We start from the raw sequence: 15,881 nt of genomic DNA, 5'->3' as shown, positions 1-15,881 counted from the left end.
GAGAAACTCTGCGGAAACCACGCTCTGAAGCAAAACAAAATCGCACGTGGCTAACACGGAGGCTAGGTTGGTTGATGGCAACAACCTGTTGTTTGGGGGAAACTTGGCTAGCGCTGTTTCCAATACTGTTACTGAAAGGATTAGCGCTCTCATGGAACAGACATTTCCTGAGCTGCATTCTATTCTGGAAGAGCTAGGTAGCCGTGTCAAAGGCAAAAATAATAACTGAGACTGAGAAAGGTATCTCTGATGGCGAGGACCGCACAACCTCTCAGGAAAACAAGATCTTAACAAACGTGCCGAGGGCAGCGACCTCCGTGCCTGATGGGAACAAATATCTTTAAATTGGTCCAGTTTTAAGCAAGATCGCTGCAGTAGGCAGCGGCAAAACAAGCTACAATGTACAGTACTGTGCAAAAGTTTTAGGCAGGTAGAAAAAACATGCTGTAAACTATGATGGCTTTCAAGAATGGAAGTGTTAATAGTTTATTTTCATAAATTAACAAAATGCAGTGAATGAACAGAAGAGGAATCTAAATCAAATGAGTATTCGCCACTGTCGCACTGTTGCTTGCTCTGGAGGAGACTACTAGAACTGTTGGGTTCTTGTAAATTCTGGAGTGTGGTCTATCTGTATAGTGTCTTGAGATAACTCTTGTTATGAATTGATACTATAAATAAAATTGAATTGAATTGAATTGAATATGTGGTGTGACCACCCTTTGTCTTCGACACAGCAGTGATTCTTCTCGGTACACCTGCACCCAGTTTCTGAAGGAACTCGGCTTGTGGGTTGTTCCAAACATCTTGGAGAACTAACCACAGATCTTCTTCAAAATCCTTCTGTCTCTTCATGTAATCCATGACCCACCTGATGATGTTGAGATCAGGGCTCTATGGGGGCCACGCCATCCCTTCCAGGTCTTCTCTTCTTTACGCTGAAGATAGTTATTAATGGCCTTGGCTGTATGTTTGGGGATGTTGTCCTGCTGCCAATCATACGCTTCACTGATGGATAAGGATCTGTCTGTATTTCTCAGCACTGAGACCACCATTAATCCTGACCAAATCTACGTTCTCAGAAATGCACCCCCAAACTTGTAAGGAACCTCCACTATCTTCACTGTTGCCTGCAGACACTCAATATTGTGGCGCTCTCCAGCCCTTGGGCCAACAAACCGCCTTCTGTTACAGCCAAAATATGTCCAATATGTAGCATATTTATTTAATAGAGGCTTTCACTTGGTTACGCTATGCTTTCAGTTATGATGGGAACATGTCTCATTGCCCTGAAACATTCCCTTGCAAAATCTTCTACTTAAAAGCTTTTTTGATAATCCGCAAAAATACGTTTTGATACATCACAACTTAAGACAGTGTACTTATCGAAAGGGAGTTTACCGCCAAATATTTCAAATTGGACTTATCAGTCAAGAGCTCCTTCTGCCAATTTTCTGCCCCCCCCCCCCCCTTTCCTACGTTTTTGTGCATTGTTGAGTCGTTTGGCCTTGTTTCCATGTCAGAGGTCTGGCTTTTTGGCTGCAACTCTTCCATGAAGACCGCTTCTGGTCAGAAGGGTAGTAACTGACTGGGATTTTGATTTTTCTTTTGTTCGCTCATTTCGCAGTTTGTAAATTGATATAAATAAACAATCATTAGTTACAATTTTGAAAGCATTCTTAGTTTACAGCATTTTCTCACACCTGCCTAGGACTTTTGCACAGTACTGTAAATTATTGGGTAAGTGCACACCTTCAATTTACGTCTTTTTATCCTATTATTATTTCATGTATATTGTATGTATGTATATTGTATCCTAGTATTTCATCTATATTTATATTGTGTGCTGTGTGACTGATTTTGCTGCTGCACCACTGTAATTTCCCATTTTATTGGGAATATCTATCTATCTATCTATCTATCTATCTATCTATCTATCTATTAAAATTTGCTTGGTGACAAAATTGTCACCGTGTTTTACAACAATACACATAACAATATACACAAGTACCTGAGGAATACAAATTTACACTCAATTTAAATTATTTAACAAGTTCTACAATTGTTTTTCTTACTTATTCAATTATAATTTTGAATAACCAGAAAGCAATGAATGCCATTTGTTTTATCTGGGACTCCATTAGAGGAGATGTCTTCTTTTCCTCTCTTACTTGGGTTGGGCTGCAGGAGCACCTCCGTTTGTCTCAAGATCTTTTCAGTCCAGTTCTTGGTGCAGTCGGCCCGAGCAATCAGGTTCTCTAAGTGGGGATCCAGTTCCGTCTTCTCAGCCTGGCCCAGCTTCTCCTCTGTGAACTGGGGGACAAAGTCAGGATCCTGAGTCGCAGGCACGTAACGTCTATCACAGCTAACATTAGCTTACATTAGCTAAGGTCTTGAGACAGTGACTGGTAACTGTTGATGTTGTCTAGATATGCCAGATTGTAATTATATAAGAGATTATTGGTCGAACTATGTATTTTTATTATGTCATTTGTAAATTGTTGGCACATAAAGCTAAAAACGTTCATAGCAATAAAAAAGACATGGGGGGGGTACACTTAGAAGAAGGGTTGTATGACAATAAAGAGGTGTGGTTTAGTTCAAAGGCTGTGTATTTGTGTTATTGCATTATCTGAGTCACATGGCTAAACACAAGATGTATCCTGGAAAAGCAGCACATCAATATTTTTTATATTTGTTAATTATCTTGCAATTAATTTTTTAAGACACTTGTACCGTAACATTTGGAATTGTTACACCTCTAATAAAGACATGCCCGGTGTGACTGACAGAAGGCTGCTGGTCTTAAAAGCCGAACAAATGACATGTCACATGTTCTCAGTTCTTCAAAAAAAGAAACTCAGAAGGGACTATAGGAGACAGACAGTCAATCCAAGTCTGAATCACCAGGCCCCAGGCCAGACCCCAAAGACCACAGGTTAGCTGAGGGGTAATTAGATTGTGGTAATTGAATTAACCTTATAACATATAATGTCCAGCCCATGGGATACAATCAGGTTACTTCGTATTAATGTTTAATGTGTTAGTTTGCATGTAGGCTTCAATCAACAAGGCAAATGTGGCTGTTAAAATTCAAATACTTTTGTCTCTTAATTGCTTCCATATTGTTGGATTTAACTTTTGAGGGCAGTTCGGGAATTCTTCTGTGGTTTTGCCGCTGTTTGTCTCCCCTAATTCCTCTGCAGTTTGTGTTTTCTTTTGTTTCCCACAATGCCAAGGGACAACCTCCAAAAAAAGGGATCTGAACTTGTTGCACGCATGGATCCATTGAATCAAACATTGCACAGCAGCGTGTTAGAAATGCAGCCCGTAGCTACCACACCTAGCTAGCACTGGGGCATGTGTTTTGGTCAAAGCACCGAAACCCAATGAGTCTTATGGTTGCATTTGATTGGATTTAAATGAAATATTTAACTATGTATGCTTTAAATGCCAATAAAACAACAGTGTTGTCTTAAATAGGCTACTTTGAGGTTTTGGCCCAGCACACTTAATATTAATTTGTGTGCAAAAAAAGTGCAAAAAACCACACTCTTGCATTTGATTTTTAATGATTTTATTTAATAAAGCTGGTTTCAGATCTGACCAATGTGTTGCAGCTGTAAAATATGTTGCACATTTATTTAATAGAGTCTTTCTCTTGGTTATGCTATGCTTTCAGTTATTATGGGTACGTGTCTCATAGCCCTCAAACATTCCCATGCAAAATCTTCTACTTCGAAGCTTTTTTGATAATCGGCAAAAATACGTTTTGATACATTAAGACAGTGTCAATAGGGAGTTTAGATTCATTCGGCATACAAATGGTTGAGAAGAGAACGTCATATTGGGAAAACTCGTAGTAGCTACCTGGGAACCAAAACTACTAATTGTAGTAGTTTGTAAAAGTAGTAGCTACCCAGCTAACAATTTTTGGTTCCCAGAACGTTCTGGGAACGTTCGTTTTTGGTTGCGGGAACTTGGCTTAAAGATAAATTGAACTGAAAAAATAAAAGTTGATAACTTGTCGGGTATGATAATTAACACAAAAATTGCGTTTGGAAATTTTCTTTTTTGAAAACAGAAAAACATGGTTAAGGTCCTGTTCGTTTAAGAAAATAGAGGCAGATAAATGGAATATGTAATTGGACAAATTAATCAAATGGGATCGCTTGTTAGCTGCACGTAGGAGAGTTACCCCAGTTTGACCATAGATGCACGGAGGATTCACGAGTTTGGCTTTTAACTTTACTTTAGGCAGGTGCAGAGTTGGCAGATTTTTACTATGGAACTAGCAGCTGTTTCTGCATCAACAATGTGCCCTGAGACGGTGAACAGCAGCTAGCTTCAGGGTGAGTAGAGAGGGACGTTGGATTCTGTGGTTTAGCTGAGACGGTTAACAGCAGCTAACTTCAGGGTGAGTAGAGAGGGACATTGGACTCTGTGGTTTAGTTAGCGGCTAGTAAACGTATTATTATCAATCTGTGATATCGTCGGAGTCTTGGTTTATTTATACAGTCTATTGTCGGAGTGCTAGCTTGTGGGGTTTGTCATAAGAGTGCTTCCAACGTATTCAGTTGCTAGCCCTTTCCCTCGGTTGGATTGTTTGGTATCTAGCTTGGTGTTGTGTCTCAATTTCAAGTAATGCCCAGTGTTTCAGTCTCTGTTTTGTTGAACGCTATAAAGCCTATACGTTGGGCTTTATTTTTGTAAGTGAATATGTTCGTGTTTTGTGTATGTGACAACAACGTTACATCCAGCCCTTTGCCTAATAGACTTGATAGTATGCTGACAACAGGTAAACATAGCTCCCTCTCTGTCCTCTGCCTGCCGTGAGCGTTTCACCGCCCTGTCTGCGGCAGTTAGCATCGGCGGTGTTACTTGCCGGGGGTCTATCGAAACGCCTCTGTACTGGAGCCTGAAGGCCTCAGGTTTCAGTCTGTTTGACTTAACCTCACCAGTGACGCTGTTGTATCACAAGCACAGCTCTCCAAATAGTCTGTCGCTAAAAAATGCTACAGACTCAAACTTTGTTTCCGTTTCCTCAGCCATATGTCTGCTAGCCTCCAACTCTTTGTATGTTGTTCCTGTGGCTGCGCTGCTAGTGCTAGTTAGCCATGGAGTAGCTTACCATGCCAGTGACGTAGTAGATTGTGGAATTCCAACATGGCGGCGCCCATGTAACAAAAACAACACTTTCAACTTGCTATTTTATCCCTTTTAACAAATTCACCCATTTTAATAACTGTACCAGTGACAAGAAATAAAATACATCTGTTATATCAACATTATTCAAATTCCAGTTCAGTTCATCTTTAAGGTTAGGTTTGGTTGTGTTTTGGTTGATCGGAAAGTTTTCTTAACGTTCTGGGAACGTTAGTTTTGGTTACATTCTCAGAACGTTCCCCTAACGTTGCAACCTTTAGAGAACGTTCCCCTAACGTTATCCTAACGTTGCAACCCTTATACCAAAATTGACCAAAACACAATAACTAATTTCAAATAGGTTAGTTTTGGTATAATATATGGATTCCAAATTTCTACGTGAACTCGAACGCGTCAGGTAGGTTTGGTTCTACTAGTTGCGCAGTTTGTAAATGGGAGTCATTTTCATTATTGCCAGTTTTTTAAGGGGGGGGGGGGGGGGGGGGGGTGTAGTTTTATTTAATATGGAATGGGCAGCTAATTGGGACAGGCAGGCATGAACAAAATAACATACGTCTGTTCAGAGCATAGACAGTTAAAGCAAGGTTCAGAGAAGCTCGTCCCTGTCGAGGCTTTGGAGTCTGCTGGTGTCAGATGGGGGGACACACTCGATCACAGCCATCAATAATGGATTGAACCTTTATCCGCTTACAGCGCTGGCCGATCGCATCAACATACACGACGCACAGTAGATCTCAGTCCATCTTTAAAATGATTTAAAATCTGCAAATGGCCCACAGAAAATGTGCATTCATGCTGGGTGCAGTTTAAGTGACGGTCATAATAACGTTACCGGAGGCTGCTCGGTCTGCCCGGATGTCCAGGACATGTCTCGCGGCTTACCTGCACTGCTCGGGTGAAGAAGACCCCTGCACCAGAAGCCAGTTTTTTTACGTTGAAATCCATGGCGCTGCGATGAGCTGAGCATACAGGCAGGGCTTGTCGTGTTTCTCTGTGGAGGGAATTATCCGGATCAGCTGAGCAGCAGACGCAAGACTGGACTGAAGCCGTTATAATCCGCTTCACGGACGATCGGAAATCTGCCTTCCGCCCTGCGTTTAAAGTGACCACACCACCGGGCTGGAAGTCATGACTCAATCCTCCCTGCAGCATGTAGGCCTACCACGATGACCTCCATCTACACATCCACACATAGGCCTACTGAATGCAACAACAACACAGTATGCATTGTATGGATCAGTTTGAATGAAAACTGTTCTGATCTTCTACTTTATTATTATACAACTAGAGAAGGGGCGGAGCTTTCTCAAAAGCCCCAAATATTTTATCTATAATAATGAATAACATAATTTCATAACGTTCTTCTGTTTGCTTAATAGGTAATTCAGAGTATTCATGACCACATTTCAACATTGTTGGGGATTCTTTGTTTGCCGATTATTCTTTTAGAGCCATCCATCTATCCATCCATCTATCAATCCATCTATCAATCCATCCATCCATCCATCCATCCATCCATCAGCTCATCTGGTATCGGCTCGCAGGGGCAGCAGCTCCAGCAGGGGACCCAAAACTTCCCTTTCCTGAGCCACATCAACCAGCTCCGACTGGGGGATCCCGAGGCGTTCCCAGGCCAGGTTGGAGATTTAATCCCTCCACCTAGTCCTGGGTCTTCCCCGAGGCCTCCTCCCAGCTGGACGTGCCTGGAACACCTCCCTAGGGAGCCGCCCAGGGGGCATTCTTACCAGTCACAGATTAGCTAGAGGTTTCACGTACTGATTTTGATAATTAGTAATGCTCTTTATGCCGAATTCCAACTATTTATTTTATGCAATTAAATATGCAATTAAATTAAATATGCAAAGATACGATCATTCATTTTTGCCTGATTTTAGGTGGCAGGAGTCAAATGAGTCATCCTTACAACAATCCAACATTTTTGTTCTAGTTTCAGAATTAGGACAGTTCAGATTTCAGATACAGTATTAGGGGAGCACTAAGGTCTATGTAAAAGAGACTTCAGATACAGTATTAGGGGACCACTGAGGTCTATGTAAAAGAGACCTCAGATACAGTATAAGGGGACCACTAAGGTCTATATAAAAGAGACCTCACATACAGTGTTAGGGGACCACTAAGGTCTATATATAAGCATCCAAAGAGCACCATGTCATGGCACCTTTATTAAGAAAAAACAATAAGTTATGTCATGCAATTATGCACCCACACTTAACGTAACATTGTGCAATAAAAGTACGATGCTTTACCATTTACCAAATTCTATTGCTAATTACTTTAAACCTTTAAAATCTTAACATTTTCTATGTTCTCAGTTAATGTGTGTGTTTTTAAATCTGTTGTATGTACTTACATGGAGATAATTGCAGTGTGTGCAGTAAATCAAGTCTTCAGAGCAGTACAAAGTATCTAGTAGATGTAGTATAACATCTTTTAGATTATGTAAGGTGTGGGTGACATGTCCTGCCCTTTGCCTAGCAGAAATGAATGTCTTGTGCCACGGGGGTCTTAAAAATGTCTTGAATGTATTATTTGAAAATGAAGGCCTTAAAAGTCTTAAAAATTGTGTGCTTGTTTTGCCGCTGACAAGCTCAGATTAATATTCTAAGTGTCTGACAACATTAAGGAAAGGAAATCTTCAGAGATAGACCTTTAAAACCTTTTTGAGACCTTTCAGTGTAACCAGTAACCGCTCTGAAGTTAGCTAGCGCTTAACCTACCAGACTCCATTTAAAAAAGCAATACTTTTAGCGTGTATAGAGCCAACATATTTGCACATGTAAATTGGTAAAATATGAATTTATTTTAACCAAAAGTTGTGATTAGAGTTGTGATTGTTGGAAAAGTGTAAAGACAACCCAACAACAGCTTTTCATTGTTTTAATTTGTTTTTGTAGACTTTGAATGAAGTGTATTTTACGATACTAAAACAACTGTTTAATTACCTGGAGTTTAGCAAACGCAATTTCATAGATGTTTTTATATTTAATAAAAGGATCTTACTCTTTAACAGAAAGGTCGACCTCCTTAGAAATCCTTTCCATAATGTTATCAGACACTTAGAATATTAATCTGAGCCTGTCAACGGCAAAACAAGCACTTTTGTGAAGCTAAATACAAGCTCTACAATTTCTTTATTAACTTACATTGTAGCTTGTTTTGCCGCTGTCGACAGCAGCTATCTCACTAAATACTGAACCAATGTCAAAGATTGTTGTTCTTATCAGTCACTTAGACAGAAAAAACATGTAAATAGGTTTAAAAAAAGAAATTAATCTAAAGGGTATTAAAAGGTCTTACAATTTTTAAATGGAACTTGTAGAAACCTGGGAGTACCTTGTCAGATATAAGAGTTCAAGGCGCACCACTTTAGTGTTCAGTTAGCACATAACCCGTAGTGAAGAGAAAAACACAGGAATCCCATTTTTTTTTACCACTCCATCTTTATTGCTTATTCATATCTTTACACTAATGGCCTGTATTATTTAGAGCAGGAAAAACTGGAATCCCATCATGTTTAGATCAAATATTCTTCACTCCATTTTGGATTACACAGCAGTTACAAAAAAATCAATAACAGAGTGTCCACAGACTTCAGAAACATTATGAAATTAGTAGATGAAATCTCAAACAGTTTGTGACACAGCAGTTCCCCTGAAGCAGTATTTTACTTTAACAAATCTTATTATTTTTTTGCTTAGTTATTAGCACATAATCATAAATAACAGTCAAACCCCCAACAGTGGCTACCTGCCGTCACTGACGTCCATTGTTTCTTTTTCAGCTCTACTAGTTCTTTCTACCTGGAAAGCCGAAATTGAAACATTCAATGACTTTAAATTAGAGAGAATAGGTGATGGAGAATTAAGATGTCCAAGCGATCAATCTACTATTACATATCTACTATGATATTCGATCAAACACTGTGTGATTCTTGAGAACTAAAAACTCACAGCAAGTCGTTTAGATTGTAAGTGAAAGCGTGGTAACTCCTCTTGATGTATCCACACATTTGAACTCCAAACAGTAACATTAAGTGAGTCTAATATTTTAAAACATTTAACTTCCACCATGACTGTAAAACAGCGATAGAAATAGAGCTGTACCAATCAGATTCCAATAAATCACACAAAAAAAAACTGTACATGAGAACCGGGAAATCGAGTCAGTGGGTAAACCTAACAAAACTGGTATGAAATAGCTTAAACAAAAAAAAAAAAAACATCAATTAGGCATCATTCGTGAACAAAATCCTAAACAGTATTTATGAATGACACACTGTAGCCTACAGAGGCTGATACTAGGAACCAGCTCCACGTGCAAACACTGAGGTGCTACATATTAGAAACAACTGTGCAATATGCCTGATCTGGTTCATCAAAAGCAACACATTTGACATCGGGTGTGCTATATCAATGGTAACGTAGGTGTGGCTGTTACGGCCCTGGCAATCCCTGGTTTAGGAGTGCAATGATTGAAAAATGGAGATGAAAGCTTCATGCTCCAACCAAACCACCAAAATCCTATTGTCAGCATCAGCACTGCCTTCACTGCTGTACGTGAAGTGAGTCATTAATCCATGCTCAAACCTCTCATTTAACCCCCTTTAGTTCATTTAATGAAGTGAAAAAAATTAAAACGGCAATAAAGCAATGTTCGAAGACAAACCAAGGTGGACACGGTACCGTAGCACTAAGTGTTGAGTGACAGAAATACAAATCTGCAAAACTGTTGATATTTATATAATGCTTCTTAACTCCATTTGATAGAACTGTAAATTGAATATGTTTGAGACTGGCGGTCAAACAAAACATCTAATTTATGGAAATAATTGTTGGCTGAGGCACCAGGCGACACGGGAAAATACTATCAGCGAAACAAACCCTTTTGTAATATGAATGGTATATGTGTATGAATTGTATTTAGAACTTATTAACTCAGGTAAAGGATATAAAGGCAACTGCAATCACAGCAACGGTTTTAAATCTAATGTTAACTGCTGGCCTTCTTCACATCGAACATGTTGGAATAATGGGAAACAAATTACGCATCTGTCGCATTTCTGAACTGAACTAAAATGCACGGATTATAATCAAACTATTATAACAATGTACTAAGAACAGTAAAAGTCTGTGTACTTGCCACGCCACACTGGTATGGCAATCAATATATAGTACAAAAGCTGATATACTCACTAAAGTAAAAGCAACAGCTACGGTTGAGATTTATTTTCTTAACACTGAATTTATGAAACAGCGTTTGACAGCTAAGTAGGACATTTATTGTGAATGCTGTTTGCAGAACAATGTCCTAATTCAAAACATCCTGTGAGAAATGCCATGGAAGAAACCAGTTAGTCTGAGTCCTTTTTAGGGTACCCTGGGGAGTTCTACCTACCAGTAGTGTTAAGGAGCAATGTTTTAATGCAGAAAGGACCCACATACAAGAGCAAGAATTGTCAGCACAAGTATATATATACATATATATTTGCACTGGCTTGAGAAAGTTTACACTCCCATCCCAAATGCTCTTTTGGAAATTGATCTTAATGCCTTAATTCAAAAAATTAAGGAAAATCCAACCTTAAGGACACCAATTTTCTTTGTGAATGAATAATGTATTGTAAATAAATAAATGTTCTTCCTTAAAATACAGGGGGCATAAGTATACACCCCCCTATGTTATATTCCCATAAAGGCAGACAATTTTTTTTTTTGCAAAGGCCAGTTATTTCATGGATCAGTATGCTGTATTCTGATAAAGTTCCCTTGGCTTTTGGGATTAAAATAGCCCCCCCCCCCCCCCCAATATTAATTTACCCTTCACCATACATAAAGATTGGCATGGTGTTATTTCAGTTAGCTTAATTGTTGGTTGGATTTGCATTTAGAGATGATCTTATGGAAAGTTCCCTATGCCTACCTCTATGTATTTATTCCTCTTTTTAATCAACTTTAGCATTGCTGTGTAAACTTTCTCAAGCCAGTGTGTGTCTGTGTGCGTATAAACTATATGTTTGCTGACAATTTTGCGCTATTCCACTTATTGATAGTTGGTTGCATGAAACAAAGCAATGTGACAGCAAAGCAGAAGAAGCCTGCAAGCTAGAAAACATCTGTAGGTTGCAATTTTGTAAGCAAGTTTGTTTGTTGTTGTTTTGAAGCATACACACCAGTTTTTTTGTGAGAAGCATTAAATGTAACCATAAATGTATTGCTTTACAAGAAAACGCCACAGGGCACCTTTAAGGTCACAACAGCCAATTGAGTGAATAAAGTCAGACTCGGTCCAACTTTAAACATACGTATCAGTGCGCTACTGTGTTTTTCTCTCATTGGTAATTGCTTCGTCTGCTGTTTGATGGTAGTATGAGTACAGTGGGACAACTCGTACTAGAAGGGTTTGATTAGAGTGAAGCAGTTACTAAGCAGCATGTTGACCAACCAGTAAAATGATGGGCTGTCAGGTGTTGTTAAGGAGCCTCGTCTTTTAATTGTCTGGCATCATACTTGACCGCTGGAAGCACTGTTGAGCTTGGGGGCAAAACACTGGAGACAGCTTTACGACTCCATATCCTGCCTACACGTCACATGATCAAACAGTTTATATATCTACCGCGTCACAACAAAACCCTGATTAAACCATGTGAAATCCTGCCTTCTCTCTTGTCAAAGCATCAGCCGTGGACGGCAAAATCGCTACTGTGATGCCAACTTGCAATTAGATAACAGTAATTGGACTGACTGCAGCATTTGCCACAATCTATCAGTATGTATTATTGAGGATGCACTGACTGAGCAGAAACAAAAGACCATGGACCATAGATTAAACGGCGATCACATTTCCGAAGGTTTGTGGACACCGCAACAGTCAGAAGTCTACAGCTTTTACACACCAAAGGGGGTTTTGGGAGCACTACTGTACATGTAAGAAAACATCTTCAAAAGCCTTTTTTTGACTACAGGGGCAGCGGAGCAAAACCTGATCAATACCCTCAAGTGATTAAAGTTAAGTTAAAAAGAAGTGAGCTAAACAAACCTCTTTCCCGCTCCTAAACTGCTTGAGCCGATAGACTTGAAGCTACATTAGCGGCCATTAGTGAGGTGCATTGTGCTTAGTCTATAACAACAACCATTCATTTAGGGGGTTACTTTAATGCCGCTGGAGTTTCCACCACATGGCCCTCGTTTTCGGCCGGATGTCTGTCCCCGTCCCCATCCTGGAGTGCTGTGTGGACTAGCCGGAGAAAATGTTTATGGCATTTCCTCTCTAACTGGGACGTATTGGGACCAACTGGCGGGATTGCTGTGGACACAGGACGATCCACTGAGCTGAGCAAATGACGTTTACCCATGTATCAACTAAATTAAATATTGCGTGCTTCTGAACTTTGTGAACAGTTAACTTCATATGGTATGCAGTGTTTTCTTTTGCTGTGTGCAAATGTTCCATCAAAACAAGTTCCTTCTTGAGACTATTTTGCAGAGGCACCGTTGCTGCGTTTGGAGCTTAGCACCGCCCAAGACTGATTGTGATTGGTTTAAAGAAAAATCAAACAACCCAGTGACTTTTTTTTTTAATCTCCTATCCTGGAATGTGTGTGTGGTAGAGACAGCCTTTACTTCACAGCGCTGTGGCAATAGGTCTGGCAATGTGAGACTACATAGCACTAAACTGCTTCTATTACAGCCTGTTACCTGGAACCTGGTTGCAGGGATTTGATCCCATGCTGTCTGCTGTCACAGCATCAGTGAGTAGCAGCACTGATGTTGGGTGGCGGAAGGTCTGGCTCACATTCAGGGTTCTAGTTCATCCCATTGGAAGGGCTCTTTGCAGGCCAATCAAGTTCTTCCACACCAAACTGGAAAAAACAGTTCTTAATGAACCTGGTTTTGCGCTTAGGGGCCTATAAAACACATTTACTTTGTGTGTATTGACCTCCCTCATAGCTGCTTCCGATTATAACAGAATCAGGATAAAATGCCAGAAAATTAAAACCAAAAGCAAATAGCAACTAAATCTAATTAATACAACAATGATCTAGAGAATCCAGGATTACCACATTAAATTTGAACGATTGGGTATTCGGTATATAGTTTCTTAACACTAACCATATGTCAGTCAAACCTAAACAAATTTAAATATAGAGTGAAGTGAGTGTTTACAGTTATATTATAAAACATACACGCAGTGAAAGAATGAGACAAACAGAGAATATTTACATATATAACAAAGAAATTATTGTGTCTCCCGTTAACATCAGTGTGAGGCTTCTCTACAGCCTGCACACGTAATGGCTAATATTGACTGTGGCAAGAGCTCTGTGGCCTCCACAAGCATGAGTGGGTGTGAGAGAGCAGTGTGAGACCTGTGATGGCAGTGCAGGACACCGCGCTGCCTTTAGCCTTTTGTTTGTTGTTACACAGTTAATAGTAGTGAGCTGGGGAGGCCATTTCTTTCCTTCCACTGAGAACCAAGCATCACTCGGTCGTTTTGTTCTGTTGTTAAATCTTTGGCGCGCACACACACACACACACACACACACACACACACACACACACACACACACACACACACACACACACACACACACACACACACACACAAAACCGTCCTAACACAAGAGATGCTTAAGTGTACTAAAGGTAAGCCCCCTCACAACAAAACACCATGCCACCACATCATCAAGTCCTATGTGTCACATATTAAAGTTTTGTCCAAACAGCCGTGAAAAAGGGCCAGAGACACATTTCTGCTCTACAAAATAATAAAGAATGATAAAAATAAGAGTAATGCACACAATTGACCCTTGTGGTGATGACAGTAGGTTGGGCCTTAGGGTCGGTTTGGTTGACGCTGGCTGGGAACCATGGCTCCTGTGGTGTCAACCTCTTTGTCCGTAGTTAACCTCCTGTCCATTATTTGTTTCCATGGGGTCTTCTTTGAAGGTTTCACACTGCTCCATAACTTTGCTGAAAAACATAAACATTTTACAAGTTAGCTAGGGTTTGGTCTGTCTAAAAGCTTCATAAACCTTGTTCAGACGTGGAATAAAAGGGTATGAACTGTTTTTGTCAACCTGGACCGTACTTTCCTGTTCCTGTTGTTGTGTCTAAGTGACTGATGGGAACAATCTTTGATACTGATCCAGTATTAAGCAAGATAACTGCAGTTGGCAGGGGTAAAAGAACTTACAATGTAAGTTAATATGGCAACTGTCCAGCTTGCTACTGACAGGCTCAGATTATATTATATTAGATAATATTCTAAGTGTCTGACAACATAATGGAAAAGATCCCTTCAGAGATAGACCTTAAAAACATCTTTGAGACCTTTTTAGTTTAATCAGAAACAGCTCTGAAATTGCTAGTGCGAAACCTACAAGACTCCATTTAAAAAAGCTATACTGTTAGCGTGTATAGAGCAAACGTATTTTCACACAAATTGGTTAACTACGTGTTTATTTCAACAAAACTAGAGTTGTGATTGTTGGAAAATTGAAAAGATAACCAAGAACGTTTTTCAGTTTTATTTTGTTTTTGCTGACTTTGAATGAAGTCAGTTTAGAAGTTTAATATTTTACAATATTAAAATTACCGTATATTTCCTTTTTTGCTATTTTGTGGATATTTAAAAATACGGGTTGAAAAAAAACTGTAGTTACCTTTTAAGGCCAGGTCTGAACAGGACACAAGGCTACCTTAGACAGTACATTGTATGCTTGTAATGAAATGACGTTAGTGTCAAATGAAGCTGACACTGATGACCTTTGGGTCGAATGCCATTTAGAGTGCTCTCTCACCTTATCTAAACTCTGGTTTAGTTCGCTTAGTCTTGTGTGAAAGCTGTTAGTGTAACTATGATGTAGACTGAAAATCCAGACTGAGAACCCCTGAGAAGGTGGGTCTCGGCCCGCTTGGGGTAAGAAACAAATGAGACCAACTACAGGATGTTGTGATAGTAAATATGTGATATTAGCATGAATTCAAAAGCTAAACTACTATTACCGCCATATCAAGGTTTTATGCAGCATTTCATAGTGAAGACGCTTTATCTTAAATAATGGTGGTGGGAAAAATACTTGATTCTTAGATGCACTGCAATTTTCTTTTTTTAAATGTGTTGATTTTTAACACACATTTTCCACACATGTACAAATCAGAAAACAGAGGGACTGAAAGAGGAGGGGATAAAGGGCAACAACTTAAAGTTTAGGCAAGAGTGCAGAAAAAAACAAACACTCAAATGGCCAAAAGGAATACATTTTTTTTTTTATATATACACTGGTGCAGACTAACGGGGTCAATTTTTTTTTATTGCAAGATTAACGTTCTTTTAGGCCTTGCAAACTTTGTAATTTTGAAACATGCTGTTGCAACAACTAGTAACGTTAGTAAAACTACAACACCACACCAGATCTAGTTAGACCGGAAACTAAACAACAGGCAGCCGCAGACACGCTGTTTGGGCTTGCGAGCCGGCCAATAGTAACGTTATGTTTTGAGTGGATGGCAAGAGCCAAACACCAAAAAGGACGCTAGTAAGATTCTGAATGGGAAGTTTACTTTTTAAAAGTGTCCAAATGGTTCCATTGACAAGACCAAAGTGATATGTGTGTGTTGTTGTGAACTGAGCTATCATCAAAGCACCTCCAGTCTGAAATACCACTGGATGGCCAAGCACACAGCTGATGCCAA

General features: G+C 39.6%; 2 protein-coding genes and 1 long non-coding RNA gene across 9 annotated transcripts in view; 1 reads left to right on the top strand and 2 right to left on the bottom strand.

Moving 5' to 3' along the window:
• sh3glb2b (SH3-domain GRB2-like endophilin B2b) overlaps window positions 1-6,293 on the bottom strand; it is a 34,871-nt gene extending 28,578 nt beyond the window's left edge. For all 7 annotated transcript variants that reach the window (XM_034895725.1, XM_034895726.1, XM_034895729.1 and 4 more), the window contains exons 1-2: window positions 6,049-6,293; window positions 2,172-2,313 (exon numbers count right to left, since the gene is read on the bottom strand). In XM_034895725.1, coding sequence (XP_034751616.1) covers window positions 2,172-2,313; window positions 6,049-6,111 — 205 coding nt within the window. In that variant the 5' untranslated portion in view covers window positions 6,112-6,293. The remainder of the gene's footprint in view (window positions 1-2,171; window positions 2,314-6,048) is intronic.
• Window positions 3,074-13,181, top strand: LOC117958948. The gene is made up of 2 exons (XR_004659828.1): window positions 3,074-3,105; window positions 13,087-13,181. It is a non-coding gene; the product is annotated as an uncharacterized LOC117958948 (long non-coding RNA).
• zer1 (zyg-11 related, cell cycle regulator) overlaps window positions 12,636-15,881 on the bottom strand; it is a 28,127-nt gene continuing 24,881 nt past the window's right edge. Inside the window, exon 16 of the mRNA XM_034895724.1 lies at window positions 12,636-14,156. Within this exon, the coding sequence (XP_034751615.1) occupies window positions 14,069-14,156 (88 nt within the window). The 3' untranslated portion in view covers window positions 12,636-14,068. The remainder of the gene's footprint in view (window positions 14,157-15,881) is intronic.

Source organism: Etheostoma cragini, chromosome 16 (assembly GCF_013103735.1).
Source record: "Etheostoma cragini isolate CJK2018 chromosome 16, CSU_Ecrag_1.0, whole genome shotgun sequence".
In the NCBI taxonomy this organism is placed as follows: domain Eukaryota; kingdom Metazoa; phylum Chordata; class Actinopteri; order Perciformes; family Percidae; genus Etheostoma; species Etheostoma cragini.
Note: the sequence above shows the minus strand (reverse complement) of the source record. Positions and strands in the feature narration are given on the sequence as shown.